The sequence below is a fragment of the Bombus bifarius genome, unplaced genomic scaffold, assembly GCF_011952205.1.
Source record: "Bombus bifarius isolate JDL3187 unplaced genomic scaffold, Bbif_JDL3187 scf7180000007977, whole genome shotgun sequence".
Taxonomy (NCBI): Eukaryota; Metazoa; Arthropoda; class Insecta; order Hymenoptera; family Apidae; genus Bombus; species Bombus bifarius.
In genome coordinates, this window is record NW_022884362.1 from 5,085,466 (window position 1) to 5,103,514 (window position 18,049).

General features: G+C 47.7%; 1 protein-coding gene across 2 annotated transcripts in view; it reads left to right on the forward strand.

The window, feature by feature from the left end:
- Positions 1–265: 265 nt before the first annotated feature.
- The window catches only part of LOC117204054 (protein O-mannosyl-transferase TMTC2-like), a 166,738-nt gene continuing 148,954 nt past the window's right edge, over positions 266–18,049 (forward strand). For both annotated transcript variants that reach the window (XM_033441054.1, XM_033441056.1), the window contains exon 1: positions 266–1,037. In XM_033441054.1, the coding sequence (XP_033296945.1) occupies positions 952–1,037 (86 nt within the window). In that variant the 5' untranslated portion in view covers positions 266–951. The remainder of the gene's footprint in view (positions 1,038–18,049) is intronic.

The following is an 18,049-nucleotide window of genomic DNA, read 5'->3' on the forward strand; positions in this document are numbered from 1 at the left end:
AGAAAACCTTCTTGTACGTATCATTCTCGCCAGCTCGTTCGGGAGAAACCGTCGGGTGAATCTCGGCCCGAAAACACATCGTTAATGGTGACCGACCTTGTCGCGTCGCACCAGTCCTGTTTATCGCGGCGAGGAAAGCGGTCGCGTGTGTTGCTCTTCGATTACAATAACATTGCACGAAAATCGTTGGAACGGCACGGACTGGAAATTGCGCAGTTCGACGTGGAACGTCGCACGATCGTAATCTAACGTAAACTCGATTTCCAATGAGTGATCGCGATTCGAGTCGCGTTCAACAGTGATCAAACGGAGAACGCGATCGGTCAACCAGTGATATCGTCGAGATAAGTGTCGCGGAGAGTGGTTGTTCGCTGACAATTGGTAGAAAGAAACTCGAGGAGAATACGTTGGAAGGTAGGAGCGAGTTCGGAGCGCGGGACGATAATAAATACGCAGCCAGTGGATCCGCGATCACTCCGTCGCGTGTTCCCCGGAAATCCGGCGCGTCGAGCACCGATGTCCAGGCTCCGCGCCACCGTTCCACAGACGGTCTGACGTCACGAACATTGACGATCGAGTTAGCCGCGTTAGAGCCGCGTTCTCGAACGTCGTCTCCGAAGCATCACCGACGATTCGGCCGATCAGATCGTTTTACGTCGCGCGTCACGGCACGACGAAGCCGCGGCTTGATTACTGGCTCGTTTCTCGCGACGTGTCAGCGACATTCGTCCCGGGCGAGATACATCCGGGCAGGCGTCAGAGCGGCGGTCGCTGGACCGTCCGGCGGACGTCTCGACCGCCGTACGGCGAACCGCTGGAGCCAGGAGGTGGAAAAGGAGGGGCTGTGGAGGTGGTGGAAGAGGAAGGCCCGCGGACGTGCAACAAGTTAAGAGGTCACCGCCGCTACCGTCGACATCGCTGCCGCCGCCACCGTCCTCGCCACGATGTGACATGGATATCCTAGCCGTAGCCTGCGCCCTCGTCGCCACGGCCCTCTACTGCAACACCCTGCAAGCGGGTTTCGTCTACGATGATCGGTGAGTTCACTGTCACTTTTTTTTTTTTACACGTTGCTTTACCTCGACCTTGTTTCGTGGCCTTACGTTCCTTGGTATATCGACGTGTATTTTAATGCGTTCAAATAGTTACATTCGAACATTAGATAGGAATCTCGATATATGCGTTTCGCTGCTCGAGTCTGTTTACATCGTCGGTTGTAAACATATTCGGATGATCGCGTGTATCCTACTCTTGTTTTTCTTACTTTCGTAAATGATACGAAGGCGAGCGATAGATTAGCTGGAATCTCGAATTTAGGACAACGATATAGACAGGGCCAGGGCATCGGCCTTGGTGAATTTTCATCAAATAACACGCGTCATCGAACGCTTGTCACGGCGCGAACGAACGATTTAAATAGGTGATTTATGGGGATTTAAAATTAATCATCAACTGTAGGGTACGACAGGCTGTTTAATGACAACGATAATGGTAGGATATTTATCGGCACGGGAGCAATAGACGGTAAATGTAGAATGTAACTGCAAATAAGCTCAAACACAATGAATAAAGGACAAGTCGCAGCTGGATAAGCTGATTTACGAGGTCCCGCGATTTGCGTTCCGATTTCATTTAATCCGATTCCATTCCGGTTTAGTTAATCAGATATTACTAATTACCTACGCTAACGGTGGTAGCAGGGCGCAAATCATATGCCGCTGCATTAGCGTTACTTGTTTTTCTACAGTCGCTTTGAAATTATACATGATCGAAGGTCAGTTACCTTGCGATAGTATCTGGCATCGATTGCACTAGTCACGGTATTCCTGTATCTCGTCCTGTTCTTTCGTCTCTACAGAATTTCGATGGAAAAGCAACGTTCGTTGGACGCTCCGGAATTTCACCAGCCATTGGAAAACCTATAGCGCGCTGCTTGGTGCGAATAATCGCTACAACTCGCGATGTTATTCAGGAGTCGCGGGCGAATAGATAGAATTCGACACGCAGGATGCAACGACGAAACACGGCGGTGTATAATCTGAAGTTACTCTTGCGATAAGCGTCCTTAATCCGAAGCTCTTGAATTCTATGATACCGAATCCCTTAATTGAGTATCCCGTAATCTCCGGGACATCGTAGTTGCGGGTCGATCAGCTGCGAGGTTGGTGTGCTCACCGAACCAAGCCCGATTACGTACTTCTGGCGTCATCGATGGGAATCTGTTGCATCGTTATCGCGCGAGCGCGCCTCCGTGAACGTTTCACGGGGTGCAACGGTCCACCGCCGATAACTTCTCTCCACCCATTGACAGTACAGCCGATAACGCGCCGATTTATTCGCCTGCATTTTCGACGATAAGCTCTCGAGCGTAAGAACCGCGCGGCTGGTCTTTGTTGCATCGCCGAATCGGCTCGATTCGGATACGATCAATTGCCACCCCTCTTAAGTGTATGCGGTGTTTGATAAATCATGAAATAGTTAGGGGGTGATTTCGTAATATATTGCTTCGATCATGCTGGCATTGTGAAAGAATTTGGCCGTTTGGAGATGTTTTACAATTAAGAGCGGTATATCGAACGTTTCTGATAGCTATCAGCGGTTTGTTTCCCTTTAAACTTCGATCATGACCTTATAATGCAACGTATTTCTACGTTTTATTTTCTACGGTATTTTTATCTATTTCATTTAGTCGCGTATTTCGAATTTAATGTATTATTTAACGAAAATAGCAGACAGTCGGAATTTCTTGTCGTTCGATACACACCGATTCTCGTTATAAATAGTTGGACCCAGTGTAATGGAATAACGCGGCTACCGGCTAATCGTACGAATTAGTTTATTCCGGGGTTCGCGTTAGAAATCAACCGTCCAGCCTGTTCTAATGGAATTGCGTGTACCGGTTGGTGCGACGATCAAACGTTTAATCGCTGAATAAATTTCAATGCGGTCAGCCTACGAACGAGATGTAGCAGCGAGGTCGTTGATATATCTCATCAATTTTTTTCTTTCCCTTTCTCTTTCCTTTTCTTTTTCTCACTACCGTTCTCTCTTTTGGACGAACTGTCGTCTCCCGCCACGATACTCTCTGTGGAATCTTAAAATCCCGGCTAATAACGAAAAACGGGCGCCAGCATTAAGCCGAGATAATTTTTCACCCATATCCGGCCCATTAGCGGCCACCTCGTTCGATGCAACCGCCAAAGCTGAAACGGCCAATGCGCTCGTGGCGACCATAATCAAGTCGAGTCCAGTTATGAACGAGAGCCGAGTTTCCATCGTCGCCCTTTTTGCCTGGTCTCCTCCATCTTTCTCTTTTTCGTTTTCACGTCCTCGCGCGATCTATCTCGCGCTAACCTCGTCTTTCTCATCCCCGACTGTGTTTTTCACCGTTTTCCTGCTCGTTTCCCGTTTCCGTTCTTCCCTTGCCGCAGTGTTAGCATCGCGACAATCGCAAAAAGTTGCCCAACGACGTTTCACGTGGCTAAAAAATTCTTTTTCTCTGTCGGCTCTGACTCACCGACGCGACACGACGTAGTGTACGATGTTCGTGTTGGTCTGTATCGGGGGATCGGTTTCATCGCGCCAAATCCATCGCCATTTCTGCCGGATCGGAGCCCGGAAGGGTAACCCCCGGTGTCAGGTCGGGTAAAAAATGAAGAAAAGTTTGTATGATAAATAGGAGATACGAGATCCGAAGATCCCGTCTGGTTTAGCCTGGGCGCAAAGGTTTTACTCCCGCAGTTTACCCCGTCTCGAGAGTTTATTCTGGCCGCGTTGCGCCATGCTAAAACTCATGGGATAATAAAAGCATCGTATTTTACTGCGTCGCGCCGGCCACAATACCTTAGCAAAGAATACGGGGCCTGACTATATTTATTTGCCCAGCGTTTTTTTTTTTCGGTCACCGCGAAGGAACTTGGGGATGAAGGGAAGGACGATGGTAACCGCGCGAAAAGACCATGAGGACCAGCGCGGCCGCCGGATAAAATGTACGAGAACGAGGGAAAAAGTTTCGGTTACATTCTATCCTCTCGTCTAGTCGAGTCCTAATCTCGTAAACCGACGCATTTCCGAGATATGCAGCCGGGCGTGCTTGCACTTAGAGACGCTCGCAGCAACGTGCTACGAGCTCGGAATAAGAAAAGTTAGCGGGCTCGAGGCTTAGTTCTCTTTCGCTCGCAGCGATGCCTGTGAATAATACGGCAGCAGCATTCGACGGTGGAGCGCAATTCGGTCGCAACAAATGTAAACCACAGCATTACTATTTCAGTTTCGCGCGGACTTTTTAGAAGACGTACGCGTCTTTCCAGCGAACAGCGTGTAAATAATTGACGGAGCTGTTGATACCGGGGTATTTCGTGTCTTTCGATGGAAACCGAAAGAAAAGGAGAGAGAGAGAGAGAGAGGCATAGAAAGCGCGTAGTATTTTCCAACTGGAAACGAGTACAATCTCGCGCGTATAAATAATCGAAATCGATTACCAAACGGGTTGTTTTCCAAGTGTTTTTGTTCCCAGTTGATCCGTAAAAAAGTCTACTCGCGGAATGGAGTGCCAGGGAAACGTGTTACGCGAACTGTTTAAACACGTTTGCACACGGGTATCACGGGTATCGAGAAAATAACAACGCGCAACCAGTGCGTCGTCGCTGCGTGGACCACGAGCGCGTGTGTGTTTATGTTTTCGTTAAATAATGGAATTAAGCTCTTTTAAAACCTTTTTTCGAGCAGTCTGTTATTTCACGGTACATTCGTTTTACACCCGACCGTTTCCCGTCGGTACGTCGAACGCTCGTTTTCCATCGGTTCAACGCGTTACAATACCACCACCACCACCACCACCACCACCACCACCATCACCATCATCATCCTATTACCACATTCGTATAATTTCTCTTCGTAGCCGAACATTACGGAAAAATGTTTCATTTCATCAATGGGACCGCGAATCGTTTTACTGGTTTCGCGCCTGACAAATCCATACACCGTTCCCCCCCTTTGTCCGTTACATTCGTGGAAATGACGGCGGCATCCCGTGTACGCTCCGCTCGAATCGATAATTCCCGATAATCAATTACGCGTAGCAATATCAGAAATTACGGTCGTTGGTTTCCCGGAACGGAAGACGGCTACTTTTCTACATCGTGTTTAACCTTCGCCGCATGGAAAACACGAGCGAGCGTCGTCTACCGCCTGTTTGCTGTAACGGCCGGTCATCCAAGAGTATTAAAAAATTGCATCGTTTGGCCGGTCGTGCGTGTAACGTAGGGGCGGAGCGGGACGCGGGCCGAAACGAGGATTTCCACTCAAATTAACCTGGTAGCGCGCGCAGCTTCGAATCGAATCGGTCGACGCTGGCTGAAAACGGAATGCAAACGAGAGAAAGAGAGGCACAAAGAGAAAAATGTGCCGTGCCGCTTGCGAGCGTTTCTGGCCGCGCGTAATAGATCTTGGATCGCATGCAAATCCGCTCGTTGTTCCACTCGCGTTGTCAGCTGCGACTGACAATGCAGGATGAGCGCGCTCTCAGGATGAGCTCGACGGAAAGAGAGTTGGCGTGCAGGTGAGCTATGGTAGGCGACGGAATTCAAAAATCTGCTCGTACATCGTGATGTTTTAATATTGCTTTTTGCAGCAACCATATCTGCCGTTGAAGATGGATGAATTTCCCGGGCATTTCTAAGATCGTTCGAAGTCGCGTGTCTTTAAGTCATACGGTTCCGACGAGCCTCGCTTGCCTAGTTCTTAGAACTATAGCGGACGATGACTGGTACAAATCGATTGCTCTCCGATATAACAATGCTTTTTCTCCGGATGACAAATTCGAGCTATTTGTCACATGCGTTGCTCTCTATTCTATCGGCGTGCTCCTATTAAGAGAAATCAATCGGCTTTTATCGCTCATTCTCACTCATTCCCGCGATATGCCGCGCGAGCAGTCAGTCCGCGCATCGTATCATAACATCTTTCATTCGGCGAACTCGTCACCGTGGAAATTGTTTCCCCCTCGATATGACATCTCGTACAGCTGGCACCCGTATCTTTAATTCTTCACTCTCGATTCTAGCATCGACCGGTAATCAAGGAGCCCATGATGGAATAGTCATTCGTAGAATGATCGTGTGGGATGGCACGGCTGACGGTGAACGAACAAACGCGAAGGGTCGAAACAAAGAGTCGTTCACGAACGCGTTGTCGAGCGTGAACGGTTGGCGCAGCTGCCGGTTGGACCTCGTCATTTGGCCGCTGGCTGAAATTCTTGCAATTCCGTCACCGGAATATCGGTTTATTTATTCGTGCCGTCCAACAGCGTGGCGCTTATGTATGCGCGGATGGACGACGCTGTGCACTGTGAACGAATAAAGCTGCACAGCGTTGTGCCATTCCGTGCGATGCGATAGAGGGTGTAGCTCGGCCAGTGCACACCCGGTCGACGAGCATTTATCCTGCGGGACAGAATGGCTCTGGATCGATGCGTTTTATCGCGCCAGAAAGAGTACAAGCAGTTGGGCAGAGAGATTATTTATCGTCGGGCTCTTGGCCTTGATAGGGTCTTACGGTGCCCATGAAATACAACTTGTCGTTGATAGAAGCGTGCTCCGAAGATCGGAAAACAATAGAAATCCGACGTATTTATACATCCTTTATATATCCTCTCTCCGCGGGGGGTTACTACCATGTGATAGGTCGAACTAGGGGATTACAACGACCCAATGTCGCGGGTTTACACGTACAAGCGAGAGAACGTATACGACTCCGATGAACGCTACGCTTCGATAGGTAGACTTTGAGAAACGAAAGTAGTACGAAGTTTGTAAGGCAACGTCAGCCTAGAATAAGCTCTATGCTTATCAAAGTTACGGTGGATTAGACGGCAAGATACGAGCTGCGGTCTCTTTGACGCGAATTCGTACGTTGGCGAAAGGAACCGATGTATCGACGAATGTTTGTTCATCGTTTACCCGGTTTTCTTTCTGCGAAGTAGCGAAAAATGGCTGGAAACACCGTGCCAGCGCCGTCTCTTCCTCGTCTTCTTCTTGTTGGCTAGCAAAGACGATGAATACGTCTAGGTGGATTCTCGAAAAGCGAACCGTGCAAGAACTCGTACTTTTTTGTATTTCGCTCTTTCAGATCGTGCCACGCGCCGTTCATTGACCACTGACCAGCCAATACCGGTAAGAGATTTCTGTCGGCTGCTCGCGGAGATTCCTTTTCGAACAAACGATGATCCGGGGTACGGTGAAACGCGCATCCGTTGCCTTGAATACGAGCCGCAACTTCTCGCTCTTTCCACGGTGCTGTAGAGTTCCGGTCTAAATACGCGCCGCGTGCAATATTTTAATCGAGCCACTGTACACACTGGAACGAGCAAGCGCGCTTTATCTCCTTCTATTCTCGTTTGTGTCTCTTCGCGCCCGAGATCACCGAGACTGGCAAATTGATGCGGGGACAGGGCTGCAATTACACCGCGTGCGTCCCGAAACTAATTAGCTATGGTTAATTCGTGCGCGATTACCTAACGTAGGATTACGCGACCCGCGCGTCACGAGACACGAAAATGACGCAAACTTTGCGAAACAATGCTTAGACATCGACGATTGGGGTCGGTTTTAAAAATAGACGAATTAAGCTATGTATAAGCTATGTATTTATAGCAGAATAGTTTAGGCGACAAATTTCCCTTTTATGCTGCGATGAATACGTAATTACGAAACGTTAGGGAAAAACCGATGGCAAGTATTGGATTTTCTTCACCGCCACATGAAAATCGAATATTTGGCGCGCTGTTCGCGTGAAACGATGATATAATCGAGCCGATTGGCCGATGCCAGGTGGTATCGCTCTCTCGGCCTCTCGCTTTCCTTTTTTTTTCTCTCCTCTCTTTTCCCATTCTATAACAACTCTCTCTCTCTCTCTCTCTCTCTCTATATCTCGTGAAATCGGCAGTCGATCGAATTGGAACGAATCGACGCGAGGCACGCGCTGCCATTTTTATCCTCGTTTCCTGGGTTAGCCATCGCGCCACCGCGAAAACAGTATCAGCTCGAAGCAATTTTGGACGGTGTGTCGTGCGAGCCGGTAATGAATGCACTCGTGCGATTTATTAATCTATAAATCCGACCCGATCGATCAATAGCCTACTATGGGAGTCGCATTTAGCCATTTTGCCATGAAAAGTTCACATTTATTATCATCGGGGGCGAGGGGAAAAAGGGAAGGAGTAATCTTCCGAAGTGAATTAGCATTAATTTCGAATGATGAATCGATATCAAAGGTAATTAATTATTCTTCCTCCTCTGTTCCGGTGTTCTTCCATTTCCTTTCGTTTAAAATTCACTCAATGCATTTGTTAAGCGCACCGACCGAGTTGGCAAAGAAATTTGCCGTACCGGATCGCACCAAGTTTCGATGGAATTGCGAGTTGTGAAAAATATGTCTCGTTCGAAACGAGCTAGTCGAATTTTATGCGCAATTTTAGCAAACTTGGAATTTTGTTTCGTGAATTTCAACGTAGCAGGCAGAAGATGGCGCGGTGAACAGATTCTGAAATATAATTGGACCAAATTAAATTAGTCATCTAAGTTTCAAGAAATAATTTATCAAAGATCTAGGAACTATAGCTTCGGGCAGGCTGATGTTGATCAAAAAGATTCGTGGATTCGTGAATGTTTCACGGCATCTGCATCGACTGACTATCTTCAGATGCCTTCTATCCGTATTGTTATCGCTTGCAAAGAATTTACAAGCTCCGCGAACACGGTACGCTACAAAGATCAAGCTCAATTCGAGATGCCAGCTTTCTTTTCCTATCCACCATGGAGTCGAGGTTTTTATTTTTTTCCTCGCGAGATAAAGATTCTCGGCGAAGGGAACGTTGGTTTCTCTGCAGACAGGATGCAGAATTATTTTCAGGCGGCGTTTCGGGAATAAAATCGCAGGAAGGATTTTCGCGTTGCAAGCTGGCCGCCTACCGAGATAAAGAGCGAATTCTTTCTTATCATCGCGTGGCAGCGAGCTTCCTGCTCGGAACAACAACGTTTCGTTGTTCACTTGGCAACAAAACGTTCCCGCCATCTCGGTCTTTTCTTTTCATCTTTCTTTCCTCTTCTGCCTTTTACTCGTTAGACCATCAACGCCTTCGATTCGATTTTTCCCTCTCTCTCGTCGCGTCTTCGCCCTTCTTCACTGTCTCTATCCCGTTCCTCGACCAATTCTCCGGCAACTGTTTCGCCCAGTCGCCGGGAAAACTGGTACGTCGAGCAGTTTCGAGACAACGATGGTGGTAATAGTCGAAACACCGAGGCGAGGTGTACCGAAAGTGAAAGAGAAGGAGGGACCGATGGGCGGAAGGAAGTCAAGCGAAATAGCAAATCCTCAAGCAAACGGTAGAGTCTTTGCGAATCGAGCGAGCTTAGCAGTGGATTATCTTCGCCGTATATAGTCTAACGTCAAGCTTGCCCGGATGTTCGATACCAAAGAGCTCAAAATCGTGTTCTGCCGCCGCCACTCGCTGCACACCGTCCCGATGTCGATAGCGTCGAAACATAGATGCAACCGTGTAAATTCACGATCCCACACGCTCGCGCAAATTCGCTAGCGATAGACACACGTAGACACGAACTTGGAATATTGGTCGAACCGATTCGGGAGAAGTTCAACCCCCTATCATCGAGGGTATTCGTCGAATTTCTGGAACGTTCGCCGCGATGTTCCGGCGGTAGACTTCGTTTGCCCGTTAGACTTAGCGAGAAGAAATCTGTTTGCCCAACAGTTTGATTCTTCCAGGGCGGCAGGAAGATTCGCTGACTGAATTCGCTGGAAAGATTCTTTGCTCTTATATATCTGAAGTTCCGTTTCCGGGAATTGTGGCAAGAAAAATGGCTATGCTGGAAGTCGTTTGTTAGGAACAACTACTTGGCGAGTAAGTTGCCTAATCTGTTGATAGATTACCTTTCGCCAAGCTTAGTCCTCAAACACGACTACTAGCTACTTACAGCTGAGAAAAACGCTCGAGAGATTGTTTGTTCTCCCTATGAACTCGACATCGTTATTAGGCGAGGAATTTCGCATCGCCCTTTGAACATCCTAATCGTCGCGCCAGCAAGACGCGGTGTACGTGGTCGCTAACCTAAGCGTATCACCGAACACTGTTCCACGGTTACGATGTAGTTCATGAATAATTTGCGATAATTAAGAGAATGTCTCGACTCGAATATTGTATAGGTTCCGTGAAAGTTACGCCGTTTAAGTCTGCCAAGTCTGGCAAGATTTCGCGGACTTGCTAAGTCCGCGCTGCAATATCATCATCGCCCAAGTTCCATCGCAAAGTGTATTTTAAATTAACGAGGTTCCCTTTGGCGATCGAATGTTTTCATTTTCGTGGCCGAGGAAAAATGCGATTACGTATCGGTCGAGAAATCTCACAAGCTTCTTCGATTTTGTTTCGTCGAGCAAACAAAAAGCACGTCTGATGGAAAACAGAGAGGGAACGTGTGAAACTTTAACGCGTGCGTGCGTTGAATTCATCTGACGTTTGATAGGATGCATCCGGTGGTTGATAAAACCAATAAAAGTTGAACGAACTCCGTGAACAACGCGATCACTCCACTACGTTGCTGTTTATCAACGAACGTTACGAATTTTCCAATTAACAGGTAATAATTAACTGTCCTTGCTAACTAGACACGATGATCCAACTAGGGCAACGTAATCCATCGAATTAAAGAATCGAAGTTTCCTGGAATTTGACGCTCTGTAGAAACGCATCCCGGTCGGTTGCCAGATGGCGGGAATAGAAAAGTAATATCCACGGAACGTCCATCCGCCCTTAAGTTTAAGGCCGCGAAGCTTGGGTTCACGTTGGCCATACGCGCGGTAATTTCGTCGCGTTACGACTCACTCTTTCCGCAAACGACAGGCTGCTAGTGCGGTGTGAAACGTCGAGCGTGAAAGTAGAGCACGGATAATGGAAGTCGTCCTTTCCCTCTGGTCTGGTTGCGCCGGCTTAGTGTGCGCTCTGCTCTTACGAGCGAGACACGAAGATGCGAAATCGATGCCCGCCTTGTTCGGACATGTTGCCGCAAAAAGAACGTTAGGTCGGTGCCGCCTTATAATCCGAAGGGAGGTCTCCGCCGAGGAGCTAACGTGGAAGCTAGACCACGGTCGTAGAAGAAACGATGTAGTCGATACAGCAGGTGTTTGTAGATGTTTGGAGCGCGCTAAAACGTGTACGTTGAAGCGTAAAACTCGAGTTCCTTCTTTTGCACGCTTTTTTCTACCTCTTATTCGCGGACAAGCGATCGGAAGCTTGTTGGACGGAGGGGCAGAATATCGGGATACTACTAGTTCCTTATCGCTTTCGAACATCATCCCCAGAAGATTCTTTGCTCGTTGTTATTTCGAGATATTGGTCAATCGAGATACCGGGGCTGGAGCTAGTGGGAAAGACCGTTTCCGGGTCTCGTGGACGATTCTCGATGGTTCGCGTAAATCTAGATCGTGGCAAAATTGCGCCCGTAGATACGGTCAAATGGCGTGGAGAAAATTCGATAAACAGTGACGTAAATACTTCTTAAATAAACCGCATCCTTGCCGCGTACGAACATTTTGCTCGGTTTTACGTTCAATGGCGCCACGATAAGAACCTTATTTTGCATACTAGAAAGTGATTCCGTGTTTACCGGTATTTCTTGCCACGTAATGGTAGCCGGTAGATCGAATTAATCAAAAGATAATATCACGGGCGAATAGTTTCTTCGAGGATACGAACGTATTTTAGCGCATGTGTGTGGTGAGTAAACGAGTGGAATCAAATTGTCCACGCGGCCGCAATGAACTTGTTTTCACAAGTAAAGGTAATCAATCCGAATCGTATTAATAAACCGTATTAATATTTGCGCATTAATGATATTTACTACGAGCTATATTCCCAACGCAGCTCTATCCAGGTCCTGCTCGCGTTGTTACAATTTACAAGGGAACGATCGGTAGTTCCCTCCGGGGAGTTAGACAATTAAATCGAAAACGCGTCGCGGTCGGCGAGAAAGCAACGCGTATACGACATCCCGTAGGCAGAGAATGTCGTGGAACATGACTGCCGGCAAATTACACGGAATTAACACAGAGGATTGTTTGTAATAAAGATTAATAGCCGGCTTTGTAACGACTACGTTTGATACCACCCGCTCGCGCAGTCCTCATCCCTTATTTCCCTACAACCTCTTCTTCCTCTAGCTCTTTCCCTCTAACCCTCTGCGCGACGACGAATGTTGTTTGTGTAATCAACGGAACGAACAGAGCTCCTCTTCTACTACGGGGAGGGACCTAGTGCTTCTGTAGCGTGTAATTTGTAATTCTGCACGCTGCATTATTTTCCGCTCTACCGCTTCCCACTTTCCACCCTCTCGCACTGTCAATCCGTTCCCCATCTCTCTCTCTCTCTCTCTCTCTCTCTCTCTCTGTCTCGTCTCTCACATTTATCCCAGTCGGACCGCTGGCCGTCACGAGCTGGCCCTTCTCACCACCCTCCCGTTTCTCGCTCTCTCGCCGACGCACGATCTAAATTATAGCTCGATTCGCGTTCCGCATGACAATCCGCTGGCTCCCCAGGAAATTGTGGAAATCAAATCAGCTAAGCGTGCGTCGATGCGTCCACTCTTGAATCCGATCGCGCTTATTATCGTTCGCAGAAACGCGATTAGTCCTTAAACGCAATAGGATTTCGACCGAAATTGGAAAAATTTCTCTCACGAAGAGGGAGAAAGTGATTCGAACGATCGTTTGCTCGCTATCCGTTCCGAAGTTGCACGCGACAATCTCGAAAATCGTCTTAATCGCCCTTATCCCTCGACTTTAGCCGAGTGGTAGCTCGTCGAAAGTTTATTTCGAGTTAGGGACAGAGGGAGATAGCGGGATTTTTACGCTGATTTCACGAGATCGATTTCCCTGCGTGGTCGAGAACATAGGCGGTGTTTATCAGATCGGTCGGGCCGTAGGCGGTAGCCATTTCCAAAGATTAGGCCGGAAATATCTTCCAACGATCTAGATTGCGCAATTGGTAGGGCGTTCGTCTGACAACGAAAAGGTCCGGCCTCGAATCTCGCTACGGCTATCTGATCAATTTTTTATCACCGTGCAGTTTCAACCGTCGCTTTTCGAGCCTCCGATATTCCTGCTTGCTCGAGTTTTTATTTATTCACGCTCGTATGTCGTTGACCGCGAGTCGGTCGTGTGGAATCGCCAGGTCTCGAAGGGAGAGAAGCATCTCTCTCTCAGGCTCGACGGAACCGTCGCGCGGTTCGATTCTCTCTCGATAATTTCGAATTCTCCGTGTGCTCGCGTGTTCCGCCATACATACATTTAAATTGCCGCGTCTGGCAAAAACTTGTCGGTCTACCCGGGCGCCAGCCTGGCCTGGGCGTTGATATTAATAATGTAATCGGCTGGCAGAGGAGGGCAGGGGTCGGGTGGAAGAGAGAATTAGAAACGGTGTCACGTCGTCGAGCAAAGGAAACCACTGGTACGGACGACGGAGTCTTCGTCGTCGTCGTCGTCGTTGCAGCTTCCACGATGAAGGCGAAGATAATTAAACCACGAAGCTCCCTTCCAAGGTTCCTTCGTTGGTGGCACTGTCTCGGTTACCTGGCCGTTATCGTGCCAGGAATGAGAATCTCAAATGGGAAGTCAGAGAGAGGACACAGGGGAGGGAGGAGGACTTAGGAGGAGAGGCAAGGAGGGCAACGTTAATAATGTCAAAATCCGTCTGTTGGATGGCGCACGGTCGCGACGTCACAGAGCAACGTGCTACGTAAATAATCGATCGATGCTGGTCAGGTTATAATTTAATTACCAATTTAATTACAGACCACCTTGCATAATAGGTGGTGGGTAGTACAGACCGGCGTGTCTTCTCGCTTACAAAGGCTTTTATAAACGGGTATTACGTGTTCCCTTCATTCTCCCTTCCACCGACGTTGCCCCGGTGAACTTTGGCCAGGGCCATGGTTCCAATTAGTCGCGTTTGTATTCTGGGTCTTTCGATGTCATTGATGGTTCGTCGTGCGACGATTGTCCCGCGAAATTGCGCCGTCGAAACTTCAGGGACGGGGTAGCTCGTTCGGCAGTCCCTTCGTTAAGAGATTCGCGTACATTTTCCGGCGAGAGTCGTCGCGTTGCTGATACCGTAACGAAACGTACAGAGCAAGAGGTTACGAAGTGGGAAAAGATGGAAAGTTGGACGTCTTGAAAAGCGGCTAGTCGACCGTCACGAGCGGCACGCGATTATCGAGTAGATGGACGTTAAGCATCGGACTATATAAAATTACGCGTTGCTTCGGGAGCGCGTGCGATCCCGGCGCCACGGCAATTTCGAGAAAACGATGCCATTATCGTTAATGTTTTACCACGATCACCGTTGTTCACCGCAAAGTGCTCGTTTCTGTAATAATTATTATCATCCCATTTGCGACATTACGAACACGCTGCAGAAACATCGCTGTCGCTCGCGTGCACCACCTTCTCCCTTTACCGAAAAACCGGCGCGTCGCTCGTCCAACGCAATTTCCCTAAGTATTTACGCGCCCGCTTATGGAAATTAACAATCGCAAAATTCTATTTGCACGGTCGAACAAACGAACGGACGAACGAATTCAATTGAGCGCGTCGCGGCGCGTGCTTTCTAAACGTACAGGCTCGGGTTCATGACGGCTTGCAATACTCGAAAAACGAAGCTCGAAGCGACGATGGCTCTACGACGGGGATAATGCGATAATTAAATCAGGAAACCACAAGTTTGAAATTTGCGTACATCTATACAAATCGATGGTACTACGATCGTCCCTCCTATTATTGACTCTGATTATTATTATTATTATTGTTATTAGCGCTGTTATTATTAATAAGTTTCGAGCGTGTAATAGGGCTAACTGGATGTATAGGATGCAACGGCAGTGTAGTAAAATTATAGAATAGTTTGGCAAACATGCTACCAGTACGCTGGAAGCGGCGTCATTATCATTTTAGCGTAATTACCATTCGGTAATTACCGGCCGTATTCATCACGGAACACCAGGATGTTTATACCGTCACACGTACCGTGCTAGTTAGCCGCGTCACGTGTGCGCTCACGTTCCGTTCTCCCGATACCGACCTCTATTCCAACGAAGACCTAAAAACCAGCCGCGCATCAGTTCGTCCGAGCTCTCTTTTATTTCGAACAAAAAGGAAGGCTCTTGAACGCGAACTAGAACCCCGACCAGGCGTCGAATGTGACGCGTAGAGAATAAAGCGAAACGCGTGAAACGACATTGTGCAACGTTAAAATGCTTCACGGTAATTTGCATGGAAAACTAAACGTTTTCCGAACTCAGAGTCGCTGTCGTTCCCTTTCGCTGCGGCAAATATATCGATCATCCTCTTCAAAAGCAAAACTAACAACGACTCGGCCCGTTTGATGTCTCGCTAACTTCGATTCCGCCATTCTCTCGTCTGCGAAACGGAACGAACGACTGAAAGAGGAATTTAATTCGCGCGCTGGTTGCACCGTCGCTATTTCCAAGTTGGTCCTTGCCGAGCATCCGCCTGTGTTTCTTTGTGCATTGAAACCGAGGTGGCGAGCTTATCAGCTGGAACGCATGCCCATTTCCCGCACCGACCAGGACAGTCGCGCGAGTTACCGCGATTCACGGCATTGAGATTCGATATCGGTCGGTGACAAAACACCGATTTCTCATACGTGGCAAAGCGTGTCGATGCGTTGGTACGCGGCATTCGCGCGCTGTATGTGAACGAATTGCAACGAAAACGTATCCGAAAGGGAAGAAGTTTAATAATAATTCATAACACGAGGACGGACACCGAGTACACGGCATTCGTCTTTATTACGTTCGAAATTTTCCGCGGTATTCCATTCCCGCGGGACGCGACACGGAATGTATTTCGAGCGGAATATTGTGCGAGGGATAAATAAGAGGCAGTCGAGATGGAAGAACATCTCGGCAATTTTTTTCAAATTCAACACCGTTCCGGCCTTAAGACGTCGCCATTGTTCCGACTCGTACAAATTCAAGCGTCGTTTCTTCAACGTCAAAAACGTGGACGGGTACAGAGGCGATATTCTGGCCAAGCTCGTTCGGCACGCGCGCTCGAGAAATTACATCGCGAAAGTGAAATACACCGCTGTTGGTACGCTTCGTCAAGGGCTTTCGCGGATTCGAGCCGTAAGACGAGGAACGAGAGGAAGACGCGCGCGAACCCGGCTTGACAGGCGGAGCTGCGACGCGAGAAGGATGTGTGGGTGGAGCGATTTATAGCATCTTAAGACTGCCGCTACTTTATGACGACCTTAATGTTTGCACCGTAAATTGGCTGGCTTAGGACAGCGAAGCAGCCCGAAAACAGTAAAGTGGAGATCCCTTCGCCGTGACTGGCATTCGTATATCGCGCGTATAATTTTCTTCCTCCTTCTTCTCGGTGGAAAAAATTTCGTACGACGCCAAGGACGGATAAAACTGTTCTATTACGGGTTATCAAAGCACAGACTTAATATGATTGACGATTTTAACGAAAGCTCGCAGAACTAACCACATTGAAAGATTTTTCTTTCTTTTAACGCGATAGTTCAGCAACCACGAAGATTCTAAAGAGTTTAAACGGAAAGCAAAAGCGCAGGAAACTTGTTAAAGAAATAGTTCCTTTTTTTTTTCGAGTAAATTGTTACGACGTGAAACTTGGCTTTCTGATGAACGCCATTACCATCCAGGAAACAACGACAAACTGTATTTTATGAACGCTTTAATTCAAAACGGACGAAGAACGATTATACGACGTTCTCTTCGAGGAGAAGGAAATAAATTGAAAAACATTCCAACCATGAAAGTTGCTTAAATACGTTGCAACCTTTGAATGTATAATTGCTGATACCCGTGCTGGAAACGAGATTCCAGAATGCTACAAAGGCATTCTGGCTATAAACGAACATAATAAACAAATGCAGCCTGAAATTTCTTAAAGATTCGCAACAGTGTTATTCAGGTTATGTGGCAATTCCAATCGGACTGTTCGAGATTCGAGTATCGATTATTGACGCGTTTAACCCCGTGTACCAAGAATAGCAATTCTTGGAGAATTTCGCGCGTGCATAAATATAAATAAAATATAGCTACGGCGCTTGCAGCACACAGGGAAAAACGTGGCTGCACAAGGAACCTTTCGATCGAGGTTTCGTACTTGGGACAATGAAACTCCGACATGGAACCACTTCTCCGACGAAGTGTTGACTTATTATTTTCATCCTTTAACTCTGTGCAAACGTTTGGATAGCAGCGCACGAGTCTTAAGTCAGGGTCGATGAGTTGAAACAGAGAACGACAATGAGAAGAATGGTGCATGAGAAACAGAGGAAGAATACAAGAAGGATACGAAAGAAAGAAAGAGAAAGAGAGAGAGAGAGTCCAGAATATTAACGATAAAGTAAAACGAATTGGAAAACGTCAGGCTCGCAACGTGAAATTAATACAATCAGCGAAACAAGTTGAAGTTTAGCGCTATGTTTGCGAACGTCAAAGTGGAAGCGTCGTATTTCCAACGAAAGATCGAGCGCGATTCGGGTCGTGTTTATTAGCGCGTAGTTAAATTCTCCGCGCGAACCTGTAATGAAATTCGCGAATGATTTATAAACGTCCCGTAAAAAGGGGTGAAATTGCTCGTCGCTTTTCTTCACCGTTTTAATACTTCTTCCAGCGGCGGGGGATGTCGGTGGTGGTAGCGCGATGGTAGCAAGGGAATATATATTAAAGTACGGTTCGACGTACAAAAATGTTCGACCAGAACGTCGACGGCAGACGAGGGAAGAAGGTCGTTAAGGTAATACAAGACTGCAGCATAAAATTGCCGGGCAAAAATTTGCACGTCGGTGGCGGCCGGCGTGCGAGATAACACGAAAGGGGGTCCATGTTGGGTTTGCAATTTAGCGCGCGAATCAAGAATGCTGTTATACTATATATGTGTGTATATATATATATATATATATACATGTATATATTCTCTCCGCTCT